This window comes from Brachypodium distachyon, chromosome 1 (assembly GCF_000005505.3).
Source record: "Brachypodium distachyon strain Bd21 chromosome 1, Brachypodium_distachyon_v3.0, whole genome shotgun sequence".
Lineage (NCBI taxonomy): Eukaryota > Viridiplantae > Streptophyta > Magnoliopsida > Poales > Poaceae > Brachypodium > Brachypodium distachyon.
The window spans coordinates 7,819,228-7,835,076 of record NC_016131.3 but is presented as its reverse complement, the minus strand read 5'-3'; the positions used below and the strand labels follow the sequence as shown (position 1 = coordinate 7,835,076).

The 15,849-nt window shown below is 53.3% G+C and overlaps 1 protein-coding gene across 1 annotated transcript; it reads left to right on the top strand.

The window, feature by feature from the left end:
• Window positions 1-1,355: 1,355 nt before the first annotated feature.
• On the top strand, window positions 1,356-2,796 carry LOC100832095 (mitogen-activated protein kinase kinase 9). The gene has a single exon (XM_003560606.3). It carries the CDS (start codon window positions 1,601-1,603, stop codon window positions 2,597-2,599), a length of 999 nt encoding a protein of 332 aa, XP_003560654.1. The 5' UTR covers window positions 1,356-1,600; the 3' UTR covers window positions 2,600-2,796.
• Window positions 2,797-15,849: the final 13,053 nt, after the last annotated feature.

Genomic DNA, 15,849 nt, shown 5'->3' with positions numbered 1-15,849 from the left:
TGTTGCCACCATATCTTCAGATATTACCAAAAAGAAAAAAGAAAATCAAAGAATGCCTCATAAGTTATACTTATAAAAGTAGAAATAATTTGTCGTTGATGCACATTAGCGTGAAAAAGGTATAACATATACATACCGGAGGCTAGCACCAAAAGGACAAGACCAACGATCGTCATGTACGTAGCCCTCATCCTTCTTCGGAAGACTTTAGTGCTTCTTGGTGAGTATATGGGTTGGGTTCCTGTTTTCGATTCCCTCTAACTGCCTTGTGGTGGTCAATGTAGATGTCTAGATTGACTAGTTTTTATAGCCAAGTTGCCTAGATAATTTTGGCAACAATTAATAACATGATATCACGCATTTATTATATTTATATGCATACATGATTTTTTTCTGCTCCAGTGTATGCAGTATTTATTAGCTTCCTATTTGTGAATATATTTGTGATTCTCTCTAAGTTTACCAACACTTTCTATTACCATGCACTCTTTGATAATTTTCAGAAAATTATATTGGGCGTCGACTCCTTGTAGTCCCGTTTCATCATTGAAACCGATAACAGAAAGTAGTATGACGTTCGCTCTCACGTAAGCTAATACAGATACAAGAAACTCCAAACCCAGCTGCCGCAAACAGACTGCCTTAATCTTCCCAGGCAGAACAAATATTTTCTTTCCTTTGAGAGATCTGAAAGAATCACACGCCGATTTCAACTAAATCCAGGGTCCGGGTCGGGTCGTGACTGATGGCACACGGCGCACGATTAAACGTTCCTGGTACTAATACAAATCAGGTCAAGCAGCACGTACACGAACCCGATCGGCTTCCTTGACCGCTGATTCGCGCTGCACTAAAGCTTAGCGGCCCCCCACCCACCTCTGTGGATCGGGCCAGCCACGTAAGCAGCACCTGCTAACACGCCGTGCTTGCTCTCTCTCAAAAAAAGCTAACACGCCGTGCTAATCTCTCTTTAAATAATCGCCCGCGTATCTTCTCATCATTATCCGGGGATCTCCTCTTAATAGAAAGGCGACTTTATTCTAATGTACGGTAACGGCGGAGACATCGAGCTTGGTAAATGGTAACCGTACGTGTGTTAATCGAAGAAAAAACTCCCCCCCAGGTGCTTGGAGTCCGAGATATCCCTGATGCTACCACCGTGTGTCGGGTCTTCATGGACCTCAGCCACGAGCCTTACTTCACCTGCTGCTCGCTCAAGGTCGTCTCCGGTGCACCAAGTTCAGGGAAGTGGGAAGAATCGCTCGTTGAAGTTTGTTACTAGGAAGTATACTGAAGAAAGTAAGTACTACCACTACCACGTCCTTTTCCAAAGATAGTAATCAGGGAAGTGAAGAGGGAGAGTAAGTACACACCTGAGAGAAACTTACGGTTACAGGTCACTCTCTAAGCACAATCAGCTCAAGAGATAAAACTAATCCTAGCTTCGAATATACATGAGCCGCCACTCATCCATTCCCTGCCCCCAATGTATTTAAGGAGCTCTGTAGGCGTGCACCGAGTGCTAATCACAGGTGTTTCAAAAATTAAGAAGCGCTGATCAGAGCGAGTAAATCAGGCTTAGCATAACACAGTTACACAGATGGCTCTCACGGTCAGGCAGAGGCGACTCCCTCAGCTCCACATCTCCCTCGACCTCCCATCGTGCTCCTTCAGGTGCCCGAACCCGCCGGTGGCAGCCACGGCTTCGACGTCGGGCGAGTTCCGCGCGTCGGACTTCGAGCGGCTCGCGGTCCTCGGCCGCGGGAACGGCGGCACCGTGTACAAGGTCGCGCACCGCCGCACCTCGGCCCAGTACGCGCTCAAGGTGCTGCACGGCGGGGGGGATCCCGGCGCCGCGGCCGCCGAGGCGGACGTGCTCCGGCGCGCCGCGGACTCGCCCTACGTCGTGCGGTGCCACTCGGTCTTCCCTGCCGCGTCCGGATCCGGCGAAACCGCGCTCCTGCTCGAGCTCGTGGACGGCGGCTCGCTCGACTCCGTCCGCCGCGGGGTCGGGGTGTCCGTGTTCTTCCCGGAGGCGGCGCTGGCCGAGGTCGCGGCGCAGGCCTTGGCCGGCCTGGCCCACCTCCACGCGCGCCGCGTCGTGCACCGGGACATCAAGCCGGCGAACCTCCTCGTCAGCGGCGCGGGCGGGGTCAAGGTCGCCGACTTCGGCATCGCCATGGTGCTCCCTTCGCGCGCCGGCGGAGAGCGCTGCGCCGCGGCCTACGAGGGAACCGTGGCGTACATGAGCCCCGAGCGGTTCGACTCGGAGGGGCGCGCGGACGCCGACCCCCGCGGCGCCGACGTTTGGGGCCTCGGGGTCACCGTCCTGGAGCTCCTCATGGGCCGCTACCCGCTGCTCCCCGCGGGCCAGAAGCCCACCTGGGCCGCGCTCATGTGCGCCATCTGCTTCGGGGAGCTGCCGGCTCTGCCCGAAGGCGCGGCGTCCACGGAGCTCAGGGGATTCATCGCCGCGTGCCTGCGGAAGGATCACACGAAGCGAGCGTCCGTCGCGGAGCTTATCAAGCACCCGTTCGTCGCCGGGAGGAATATGGCGGCGTCCAGGCTCGCGCTCCGGCGGCTGGTGGCCGGAGCTTGAACTGGTGCTGGCACGTTAATTAGCAATTACGAGTAGCTAGCTGTTGACAAATCATAGCTGTAGCATGTATGATTTTGTAGGAGTAGATTAGTTTGTGCATTCGTATGTCTGTAGATCTTTCTCTTGGAAAGTTTAGGGATTGACAAGTGGATAAACAGATGAATGAAAATCATCACCGAGGAGGATTGCCTACGAGACATCACGAACACGAACTCAACATTGCGTCAGCTTCCTGTACGGAATCAATGGCCAATTGGAAAATTAGTTTTTTTTTACTGAAAGGGATAGGAAAAATGAGTTTGTTTGGATGGTGGCAAAGATAAATCTGTCCGTGTCCGGCTCCTCTGTCACCAGCTGCAATCGTGTCAGAGTCAGGTGTGACGCATTCGGATATCCAGTGCACCTAGAGCACGCCAGGCTGAAAACAATCACCAAGAAATGCTTCTTCTGTAATTCTATCCGGTCGAAGCAGGAATTATATACAAATCCGGTCCAGTAAAACTATCAGGAGAATTTGTTGTCTTTGTCTCTTGAGCTTTGATTCAAAAAAAATCCCTTTAAATTATGTGATATGGTAATTTTATATTGTAACATGAAGTATTTTTTTGAAAATCTTTTACACAAGTCTTTACGGAGTTTTCAGCAGCCAAGTGATTTTCTCCTGATATCAATGACATTAGAATTGAATTATGTATAACTTTTTGGTGCAAAAGTTGGTGTTTTCAAAAATCAAGTTTTAACTTTACTTCCAAAATACCACGATAACTTAATAAATACACTTATCTATACCAATATTATAAAAATGTACAAGTTGGTTGAGATGTTTTTTAATTAGAGTCATCCGATATCTTTATTCTAATTTTAAACTATCCAGTATTGTGAAGAAATTACTGCCTTATCATTTTTTGAATAGATCATCTCTTAATTAAAAAAAGGCTTGTACCTTTCTTCGTTTCTGTTGTAATATAATAAAATCCTTACATGGGCCGGGCCCTAATCCTACGTGGCGACGACCAAATCAACAAATCGCAAAGACCGGTCAAATTGCCAACAAGTCACAGCCATGCCAACTACGCGCCGGTCAAAGGAGTCAACAAGTCAAGACTCTCATGCCATGGTCAAAGAAGAAGAGGAGGTTGAGTAGGGGCCAACAAAAGTGTAGAGATGAGTTTACCACTTTGGCCTTACTTTCACTCTCCCTCAAGAGTAGCCATGGTCTTTTGTCATGGACCCTACGCTATAAATACCCTCCATGGGGCATGTATCATTCACTCTCCATTGGAACAAGATCAAAGGGGAGAGGGTTAGAGCAACCTAAGGAGCCCGCTCTCGAGTGCTTGGGTCGATCCTAGTCTCGACTCGACCTCGGGGACGCGACTTGGGAAGCCTAGCTTCGAGATTCCGGGCCGTCTAGTACGACTCCGACTCGAAGTAGAGGGATCGGGTTAGAGTCTCGAGGGTATCACAACCTCGCTACTTGGGAAGACAAGTTCGGCCCAAGTCCGAGGCGGCCCCTAAAGATCTCTCGCCGTAGGTGATTTGGGAAGACAAGTTCGGCCAAACACTTGGGTAACGACCCCCTCGAAGTCTCTCCTGACATAGGACTAAGTCGTGCCCGCAGGGTCGACCGAACCTATTCAAATAATATCGACGTGTCAACTTGTCCCAAGTGTACAGCGATCTTGACTATAAGGCCGGCGTACACCCCCTACATATTATTCTCGCATTTGTGCCATCGAGCATTGGCACCCCATACTTCTGTTGTTTTCTAGAACAACGACAGTGGCGCCGACCGTGGGGAACCCTCGCCCCAATTGAAGATTTGATGGCACTGACGAAGCCTACTTCGTCAGGTGTCCAACTTGCCGCAAAATCTACACGGTTACAAACGAAGAAAGCAAGCGCCTCAGAGGCTCCCGAGGAAGGAGAAATTCTCACCAATCTGGACGCCGCCGCAAGCATGGGCACCACGACGGAGGTCGTGGCCGCACCCCTGCTCCTGGCCGTCCCCGAAGGAGCCAAAGCACTAGGAACCGTCGTAGGCGGTCCTTCGGTCCTCACCGACGTGGTGGCAAGGGTCGGCAAGCTACCCGCGGTTACCGCCCCCGCAAGGGACGCGGAACTCGGTATGCCTCGTTCAATGGGCTTCGTGCCGCCTCCCCTGCAACCAGTAGTAACCTTGCCCTCGGAGCCTACGAGGGGAAACATTGTGGCGTCAAGAGGATCCGTGCCGAAAAACCAAGGAGTCCCGGCTTACGACCCCTCCAACCCAGGACTACCTCCATTGGCGCTCGCTGCGATCGTCCATGGAGCTCCTTGGTACCACCCATATTGGGGACTTCCGCCGCACGGTGCTCTCCAAGTCGCACACGCTCCAAACCAGCCTCGTTTTGCAAGTGCCCCGCAAGTGCCCCTTGCTCCCCCGCCAGGGCCGAACAAGGTGGCAACCAAGCTCCGCCTCAAGGTGTGCCTCGCGGAGAACGAGATCCCAGCGTGCACGGAAACGAGCAAGTGGTGGAGTCCGGAGCCCTTGTCGGGGGTGAAAGAAATCCTCACCGACGCTCCGACCCTCCAAGAAGACGTTGAGATCCCTCTCCGAGTGATCCTTCTAGCGATGAGAGCGACCCCGACGAAGGAGGATCTCGTCGCCGGAAAAACCAGAAGGGCCGACCATCTTGTAACCCCCTCACGCGGGAAATCCAAGACGTGGCTTTCCCGCCAAGGTTCAAGCCGCCGACGATACGGCCATACGACGGAGAGTCCAACCCTCTTCAATTCCTGTACGTCTACTCCACCGCCATATGAGCAGCGGGTGGAGGCCCCACCGACATGTGCAACCTTTTCCCGCTCGCGCTCACCGGGATGGCACAAACTTGGTTTTATAACCTGCGGAAAAATTCCGTGCATTCGTGGGAGTGCCTCCAGGAGGTCTTTATCACCAACTTCCAAGAAATTTCAAGGAATCCGTGCAAGCTCACGAGCTTTACTTCGTGAAACAAAGGTCGGGAGAGTCTCTCCGAAGCTTTTTCCATCGCTTTGCAAAGGTCAGAAGCCAAATTGCCAACCCACCGTCAACGACCGTGATCGATGCTTGCATGCAAGGACTTATGCAAGGCGAAGTGAATCGCGCTTAAGTCGAAACCCGCCAAAGACGATCGAAGAGCTCTACCGGATCTTGCAAGAATACGTTCGGGGCGAAGATGGAGACATCGCCAAGAAGGACACGCCACGCGGCATGCCCGAAGGGACTCCTGCATCGGATCAGCCCCAGGCATCCGCACCATCTTCCAAGAGGAAGAGGAGGCGAGGGAAGAAGGCGCCCGGCGATCAAGCTCGAAACATCTTTGCCGTCGAAGGCAAAACTCGTCCCAAAAGACTTGGCAGCCCAAGAAGCCTCCTCGACCCGCCGAGGGAGGCGCCGGGAGATGCATCATACACAACTCGGCAAGCCACAGCACCGAAGAATGCAATACCCTCATCGCAGCTCGTGAAGTGTTCCAAGCACGAATGCAGGCCCGACGCAAGGACGAGAAGGCGCCCGAGGCCCCGCGCCCCGCCAACGTCATCCTTGCCGACCCTGCGCCCAAGGAAGAGAACTTCACATTTCAAGAACCTGCTCACCATATCGGGGTGATACTCGAGGGCTCCGCCATAGGCCGGGGGTCAAAGAGGCAACGCAAGGAGTATGCGCGCGAAGTCAACGTCGTTGGAACCTTCACTCCAACAACACTGCCCAAGTGGGCAAGTGTACCCATTTCCTTCACCGAGGAAGACGCTAAGGGGATACACTTCCCACACGACGATGCCCTCTTCGTGACAGCCATCGTCTCAAATTGCAAGCTCAAGAAAATACTTGTGGATGGCGGAAGCTCCGCCAACATCTTGTACCTGAGCACGCTAAAGAAGATGATGGAGCCGCGAGGAGGATACAAGAACGGTTCCTTGCAACCGTCGCTTTACCCCCTGACCGGCTTCACCCCAGACAAGTCCATCCAGCCGCTCGGCCAAATTGAGCTCCTCACGACCTTCCGAGTGCGCTTCGACGTGGTGGACATGGGGGCCTCCTTCAACGCCATCCTTGGCAGGACGACCCTGAACCGCCTCTGCGTTGCCATCCACCACAACTTCCTTTGCATGAAGATCCCAGGCCCAAAAGGCGTGATCACGGTCCGTGGTGAGCAATCCTCCGATAGGAAGACGCTATACCGCCACGTGACTAAGTGCGCCGAGAAGGGAGAAGCGTCCAAAAGCGTCCACATGCTCTCGGGCACAGGGGAGTCCAAGACCAATCACCCGGAATGCTACATCCCTAAGCCCCTTCCCGAGGGAGAGCTTAAGGAGATACGCGTCTCCGACAACGACGCCACGCGCATCGTGAAGATCGGAGCCGACCTCTCGATCAAACTCGAGAAGAAGCTCATCGACCTACTCCGGGAGAACTCTGACCTTTTTGCTTGGTCTCCCTCCGACATGGGAGGAGTCTCACGCGGCGTCATGGAGCATCGGCTCGCCGTAATACCCGACAAGGCGCCCGTGAAGCAAAAACTTCGGAAACTCTCCACGGAGCGAAGCGAGGTCATCAAGCAAGAAATTGCAAAGCTCTCCGAGGCCGGACTCATCCGAGAAGTTTGGCACACCGAGTGGTTGGCCAATCCGGTCTTGGTGAAGAAAGCCAACGGGAAGTGGCGGATGTGTGTCGACTTCACCGACCTGAACAAGGCATGCCCCAAGAACGACTACCCTCTCCCGCGGATCGACCAACTAGTCGACTCCAAGGTGGGATGCGAGAGGTTAGGCTTCTTGGACGCCTATTCAGAGTATCACCAAGTCCCCATGGCCAAGGAAGACGAGGAGAAGACTAGCTTCATCACTCCCATTGGCACCTTCTGCTATCGCAGAATGCCTTTTGGTTTGAGGAACGCCGGTGCGACCTTCCAACGCCTCGTCAGCCTTATCCTCAAAGGGCAATTGGGGAGAAACGCCAAAGTCTATGTTCATGACGCCGTCATCAAGAGTCAAGCGGCGAGTACCCATCCCGAAGACCTGCAATAAAACCTTCAACAACCTCTGCAAATAGGGCGTGAAGCTCAATCCCGAGAAGTGCACGTTCAGAGTTCGAGGAGGAAAACTCTTGGGTTTCCTCGTCTCCCAACGGGGGATCGAGGCCAACCCGAAAAAAATCTGGGCCATCCTAGAGATGGAGCCTCCTCGCTACGTCAAAGATGTGCAACGCCTAGCAGGGAGGATGGCGACATTAGGACGATTCGTCGCCCGATCAGTCGAGAAGGGTCTTCCTTTTCTCAAAGTCCTAAAGGGCCTCAACAACTTTGAGTGGACCGGCGAAGCTCAAAAGGCTTTCGAGGAACCCAAGACCTATTTGTCCACTCCTCCACTCCTCACGAACCCGAAGCAGGGAGAACCTTTGCTGTTGTACCTCGCCGCGACTCCGTTCGCCGTGAGTGCAGCCCTTGTGAAGGAAGAAAATGGGTCGCAACGTCCGGTGTATTACGTAAGCGAAGCTTTGGGAGGAGCAAAGGGTCGATACACCCAGATCGAAAAGATCGCGTACGCCCTCCTCATGGCCTCTCAAAAGCTCCGTCATTATTTCATGGGCCACACCATCATGGTGCCGACGACGTTTCCCCTCAAAGAAGTCTTCGACAACAAGGAAGCCACCGGGAGGATCGCCAAATGGGCAACGGAACTGGCTCCCTTCTCGCTAGAGCTTACCGCGAGAACGACTATAAAATCCCAGGTCCTCGTTGACTTCGTGGCCGAGTAGCATGCGCCGCAAGCCCCGCCCGAAGAGGCGTCACCCAAGGCCGGGCCCCCCGAACCGCATTGGATAATGAGGTTTGACGGCTCCAAGCGCCTCAACGGTGCCGGGGCTGGAGTCGTACTCGTCAGCCCCGAAGGGAAGATCTTGGAGTATGCCGCCCACCTCGACTTCAACGCAACCAACAGCATGGCGGAGTACGAAGCACTCCTTCTCGGACTACGGTTGGCTAAGGCCATGAGTGTTCGACGCCTTCTCATCCAAGGTGACTCCCAGCTGGTGATAAACCAAATGGATAAATCATATCAATGCCTTGATGAAAGGATGAACAAGTATATTGAAGAAGTTCGCAAGATGGAACGGTACTTCCTGGGCATGGAGGCGCGACGCATCCCACGAGGAGAAAATCACCTCGCCGACAGATCGGCCCGAACGGCAGGTTCCGAGGAGCCTCTGCCACCCGGTGCATTCTTCGAGGTGATCCGTGCCCCATCCATAGGAGAAGAAGCCGATGTGTCGCACCAGCGGCACCCGGGGTACCACCGCTGCGCGATGTGTGGGCCCCGTTCCCAAGTTCTCGGGAAGGTCTCGTCCCGGGGAGCGTCTATGAGCTCCCCGGCAAGCTACCAGCCCAGAAGGGGCTAGTGGGGCTTCGGTGAACATTCTCGCCTGGGCACCTCCCGGGAAGCTGCTTCCCGGGGGAGGTTCCCGGGTGCGCTGGGCTCAGGTGCTTCCCGGGGTAGTTACCCGTCCAATCAAAGGAACAGTGGTTGTCCAATCCTACCCTAGGGTTTTAGGCCCCTAGCAGCGGAGGTGGCACCCATGCACGCCACCAGCTCACCGGGGGGAGTTGTATGACTCCCCGTTGGACACTTGTAGCCCATGCACCGTGGCACCTGTGGCATCCCCTTGAGTATAAAAGGAGGACCCATGCCAAAGGTCAGGGGGTTGGACGGTGGTTCGGTTCCACATTTTTCTTTGGCTCAGTTCAGTAAGTTCACTCAATCTGGCTCAACAGAAGCTTAGTTGGCTCCAGTAGACAGCTAACAGAGAGCAGTGGGGAGTACCTAGCCACTGAGAGGAAACCTGGGAGCTTGCCCGGCAACTTGTAAATATTTGATCCGCAATTAATATCAGCTCAGACAAGCAGGACGTAGGGTTTTACACCTCCGGGTGGCCCGAACCTGGGTAAAAACGTGCGCGCCTCTGTTCTTGGGTTAGCGCGCACTCCTAGCGCTTCATATCGTCCGCCCCGCAGGGCCTCATCGGCCGTGCCGGCGATCGCCGGGGCTCTGCCCAGACGCCCCTACCGAACCTAAAAGGGGGCCGTGGCCGCACGCCCCCGGTGTCGGAGCACCGTGCGTCGACACGATGACTCCGACGAAACTTCAAATACCAGCATGATCATCGACAATCCACACTCTTGCATGACACCAATCATCCGCGCCTTGAAAGGAGAGGTGGATGAGGAGGCGGAAGGCCCAAGCACCAAAACTTTGCTTGGAAAAGCAAAGATGTACGTCCTCCTCGACGGCATCCTTTACAAGAAGGGTGCGGCCGCGCTACTCAAGTGCATAACCCCCGACAGGGGGGCTGAGCTCATCCAGGAGATCCACTCCGGAGTATGCGGCCATCATCTTGCGCCAAGAGACACCACGGCGAAGGCTTTACGACAGGGATTCTATTGGCCCACCATAGTGCAAGACGCAATCACAATACTGCGAAGATGCGAAGCCTGCCAAAAAATGGCTAAGTCAATCCACGCGCCGGTGACGACCCTGAAGAATATCCCAATAATTTCGCCATTTGCACGCTGGGGAATGGACCTTCTCGGGCCTTTCCCCGCATGCATCGGGGGCTGCAAATACCTCGTGGTGACGATTGATTACTTCTCCAAATGGATAGAAGCTGCGCCACTCGGCAAGATCACGTTACAGGCCATCCAGAATTTTTTCTGGGAAAACATCATATGTCGATATGGTGTCCCACGAGAGCTAACCGTGGACAACGGCAAACAGTTCGACTGTGCGGAATTCATTAAATTATGCGAATGCCTCGAGATCAAGTTGCAGTTCGCATCAGTGGCCTACCCTAAGAGCAACGGCGCATGCAAGAGAGCCAATGGACTAATCCTCCAAGGACTCCGCCGAAGGGTAGAACACACGGCCAGCAAGGCAAGAGGAGCATGGGGGGGCAAACTCGCCAGCGTGGTTTGGGGCATACGCACCTCCGTAAGCCGTTCCACGGGCCGAACACCATTCTCTTTGGTGCATGGCGCCGAATCAATTCTTCCCGCCGAGGTAGAGTTCCGCTCACCTCGGGTCGAAAGACTCCAAGAAGCTACTCCACTCGCTTTCATCAAAAATGAAGAGCATCACAAGACGGCCATCGATCTTGTGGAAGAAGCTCGTGACAAAGCCCTCATGAGGCACGCCATCTACGAGCAGAGCGTCGCACGCTTCTACAACACGAGGGTGCGGGAACGAGCTTTCTCCCAAGGAGAACTCGTGCTGAAAAAGAACGTCGACCCAAAACTCCAGCGCAAACTCGACCCTAAATGGGAAGGACCATACCGCATCGCCACGGTGTTGGGCAATGGTGCATACCACCTCGAGAACATGGAAGGGAAAAACCTCGTCCATGCCTGGAATGGCGACAAACTCCGACTTTTCTACGCCTAAGGAGGAACCTCAAGGACGACCCTCGCCACTCCAGAAAGAAGACTATCAGCGCCCAACCGGCCACTTCTCTACGAAACTTCGGGGGATCGTAAGCGCCAACGAGGCCACGTCTACATAAGGCTTGTAAGTGCCCATCGGGCCATACCTTAAGACAAGCAAGCGAGGGATCAATAAAAACAAGTCCTTGATAAAGAGTGACACGAGACACTCATACAACCCACCGTCGTAAAGGGAACCCCGTCGAGCAGCCATGTCACGAAGGGACGATCCCCAAAACCGAGTCGCTGCCCTAGTGCCGCTCACCAAGGGACGTCGAAAGGCCTACGTTGGCTCAGGCATCACCTAAAAATGTCCTCAGACATAAGTCGCCACCAGGGACCCGTTTCTTGGTGGATCCTAGCGTGCCTCGAGGCCATCCGCCAAGGAGAACCAAGTCCCCCGAGGGCCGGAAGCTCCTTAAAACGCATTTAAGGAGAAACGTAAATAAGCGAGTTATGCATGAGCTTACTTGCCTCGGAGAACCATGCTACCCGCATGCGAGACGTCACGCATGGGCCTGCATGATAGTACCGAGTTAAGGCTCCATAATAATCGCGGGAAAGCATAGCTTCCTGAATTCCGAAGAGGAAAAATTCCGCATGAATTTCCTCGAATGGCACGTCGAAATGTCCGGATCACTACCGGCGTATCGATAGCGACCCCCACAAGGGTACTAGGATTCGTGGCTCATAACCATGGCCTAAGGCACCGAAGCCAAGTCGTATCCCAACGGCGACAGCAATTGATTACGCAAAAGTGTGATCATAGCGAACGATCGCGTGCTGTATAAACTGAGGAAATATAGTACTTCGCCAAGAAGGAAATATAGTACTCCAAAGAACACATGTTGAGCCAGGTTAACATTTCCGATAATGTTGACTACATGGTGAAAACATAAGAAAATACATGCCGGGCTAAGTTGACATTTCCGACAATATTGACTACATAGCGAAGCATGAAACACATCAAAAAAGATGCCTTACAACCTCTATGTCTAAGCCTAGAACGTGCAAGTCATGAGGCTATGTCATAAGTGGATATGCAACATCGCATAAGTAAGCAGCTGGGGTACCTTGTCGCCTCGAAAGGCAACAAGACTCAAGCCCCACCGTCGCTCTCCTGAAGAGCGGGCTCAAGGATACGCATGAAGCTTCAAGCCACGGCGCGAAGAGAAGCTCCCTGGTCCGCCAGAAACTTCTTCGCCCCGTGAGTCATCTCACCCTCAAGTCCACTCGTCTCGGCACCGCCGTCCAGGACAGCCGTGACTGCCGACGAAACAAGTCGAGCACCCGTACTCAGGAGACACCTCTTCACGACGGGCTCAAGGAGCTCCAGCTATGAAGTAAGCACCCTACTCACCTCATCCGTCGTACGACACTGGGAAAGATCCGGCTGAGGAGAGCCCTTCAAACAGAGTATCATCTCTCGAATCTCCGAAGCCTGGGCGAGCAGGAGCGAGACCACCTCCGGACAGCTAACCGAGGGGGCGCCAGCACGAGGGGCGAACACCGGTCCGAACCCAGCATCCTCCAACTCCACCTTGAGGGAGGAAATCTCCGCTCGAGCGTGCTCCACGTTGAGGCTAGCCACCACCAAGTCCTCCTTGGCACGACGGGTCTTCGCGATCGCATCCTTCTAGCCCTCCTCGACAAGGCGAGCCCTCGCCTCCATGGTCGCAAGCTCCGCCGACACCCGAGAAAGCTCGGTCTCGACGGCCTCCCGCCGCGCCTTCTCCGGAGCCAACTCACTCAGGGCAAGGGTGGCCTTCGAGGTCTCGGCATCCAAGGCCACCGAAAGCACCCCAACCTGAGCCTTGAGAGCAGGAAGGGTGGCCACGGCCTCGACCAAGCCTCTCACCTGGCAAAGGAAGAAAAACTGTGAGCGCTGGCCGGCAAAATGGACCTAGCAAGAAGGGAGACGAGGAAAGTGGACTCACAAGCTCCAACGCCTCGAGCGGATCTCTCACTCCTCGCTCGGTCCTCGGAAGCGTCTCTCCCTCCTCCGGAATCGGGGGCTCGGCCACGGGAGCATCAGGCGCCGCAGGCTCCGTACCTGAAACAAGACAAGAAAACCCCGTGAGAACATTCCCGAAAGGGAATTAAAACGCTCAACACGCGTGCACTCACCGGTGACGGGAAGCTCCTCCTCCGCAGGCCCACGAGCCAAAGAGAACACAGGAACACCCGCGCCGTTGGCTTCCGAGGAGGTATCCACCACAAGCTGAAGCCCGGTCCTCTGGGTGAAAACCGCACGCTCGTGAGGCGACGGAGGCAGGATCTTCTCAATGTCGATCTTCCCGGCTAGGTGCATGTCCATGGACTCTTGTGAAATCATAGGTGATGTGTAACATTGGCAAGTGTTTTAGGTGAAACATTAATGTGGATACTTTGGATAATATGGATACTTATATGATGACTTGTATCTTGTTTGGACTTAGTGTTTTGCTAGTGGTGTGCTGATCCATTAGTTTTTTACGTGGAAACATGACATGTATCTTGTGTTGGAACTTACCCTGAGTCAAGTCGTGGACTTGTGCTTGTACTAGTTATTTGTGTGTTCGCTTTCAGGAGTTGCCGGAGCTAGAGGAACGTAGTCAATGACGGGATCGAGGGACAAAGTTTGGGAGAAGCTAAGGTCGAGGGATCAAGTTCATGCGGGACGTTCGTGCGAAAGAACAATGAAAGTGAAGGCTACGATGATCCGGGAGGGCACCGGTTTGTCGTACGTTGTTTATACCGAAGATGTACGGTATTGGAGATATTTGACACGTGATGGTCAAGTTTTGAAGACATCACAAGAAGAGTTGATGTCATGGAGTGGCATCGACTGTCACCGACGTGAACACATGTAGATCCAGCCGTGGCTGGTTGAGAGCTGTTTAAAGATTAAACAGTAGCGTCATCAAGATTGCATCTGATGGAAAAGTGGTACACATGAAAGTTGTGCGCGTCGTCGAGACGAACAATTTTTCTTTTGGATTCATCTCAATCCGATGTTGTATGCGGGCCCCACGGGCAGAATACTGACCGTGACAGAGGAGTTGGTGTTGGATTTGGACTCGGTTTAGAGTCGCGAATTTTCCCTTATAAATAGAGGGCGTCCTAGTTAGGGTTTTAGCAAGGACGTGAGGGAACTCAGAGCTTTGGATCTAAATCAATTTTTGGAGAGTTCTTGGATGCATGGTTGCATCTTTTAAAATTGATCGACATCGTTGCAATTAAGAGATTCGTTGGCGGTGTCATTTTTGCTCTTTTCGGATCTTCGTGGATTATTCATGCTAAATTTTTCTAACACTTTGCTGCAGATTTACCACGAGTTCATAATACTTTGCTGCAGGTTTATCACGAGATCAAGGAAAGATCGTGATTACTTCATCTTTCTTGTTCTTCCTCGAAATTGATTATAGATTAATTCTCGTAACTTTCTATCAGTTGTTACTGTTTTCATCGTATCGTTTGATTGGTACGTCCGATTGAGCTGATTCTTGTTGCGTTGGTTAGATAATTTCAATACCTTTCTTTTGCATACTCGTACGTATTTTTTAGTTCATCTAATCAAAAGTTACGTCTCTTTACTACCACGGACAGAAAGGTGATTTAGGGTTTGAACTTTCGGGAAAAGTTTTAATTTGCTTCCGCGCAATCATTCACCCCCCCCCCCTCTGATTGCCTATCTTGATCTCACAATTGGTATCAGAGCAAGGTCTCTTTAATTTATCTTAACCGATTGATTAGATTTGCTAGATATGGATAGGTATTTTACCAAACCCTGTGTGTTCGATAGTGTTGATTTTCAGTTTTGGAAGGCGAAGATATAGGCATACATCATGGCACAAAGCCACGCCATATGGGAGAAGGTTGCCAAGCCCTATGAGCTTCCTCTTGCGTGAACTCGGAGAACAAGGGATCTTGGGCATTGGGGCCACCGGTACACCCAACCTAAGCACGACCTGAGGCTTCACCTTCCCACAAGTATCTCTGAGGTGAGAACCAATGGCGATCATCGACGGAGTCGCAAGACGAGAGTACCACTTGTCGGCCTTGATGAGCTTCCCGAACTTGGGATCCGGGCGTATCGGTACAGAGTCGTCGAAGCACGCCGCTACAACGTTGTGGCATCCTCCCTCGCTGATGGTATCGACGTAAGCCCGATGCTCCACCGAGTTGTACGGCCCAACCATCTGGGAAGCCCACTCGGCCGCCTTCTCTCGAGAAAAAGCCGCTGAAAAACAAGCACAAGCACTAGCCAGGGTTAGTGTCAAGCAAACAAGAATACTTCAAGCAACGACTCAAGTATCACAAAACTCACGCTTAGCCGCGCGGCGTGGGTGACAGAAGGCCAAGGGGATCCCCAGCTCTGCCTGTGGTCGCGCCCTCATCATGAAGCGGCCCGCCATCACCATCTCCTCGAGAAGGTCGCGGAAGCTACGCTCCGAACGAGCCGACTTGATCCCGGCAAGCTCCCACTTCTCAACCAAGGACGTGCCTGTGGGACGGACGACATCCCGAAGCCCCCCAGGCCCAGAGTGTCGAGGGAGCCTGCCGGAGTGACGCACGCTCGTCTCCAAAATGTCGAGTAAGAACCACTGTGAGTCCCACCCGTCGAACAGACACACCGCGCTCTTCGCCGGCATCAAGGGAACTCGTCGTGAAAGCCGGGATGGAGCCTCACGGCAATCGACCCAAAAGCACTCCAAGTGCTCTCGTCGGGGGTGCGACGCTCCTCCACGTGGACGGTGAACAGCAACAAGAACA

Excerpts from the sequence above, each read along its gene's own strand:
- LOC100832095 (XM_003560606.3), top strand. The coding sequence starts at position 1,601 with ATGGCTCTCACGGTCAGGCAGAGGCGACTCCCTCAGCTCCACATCTCC.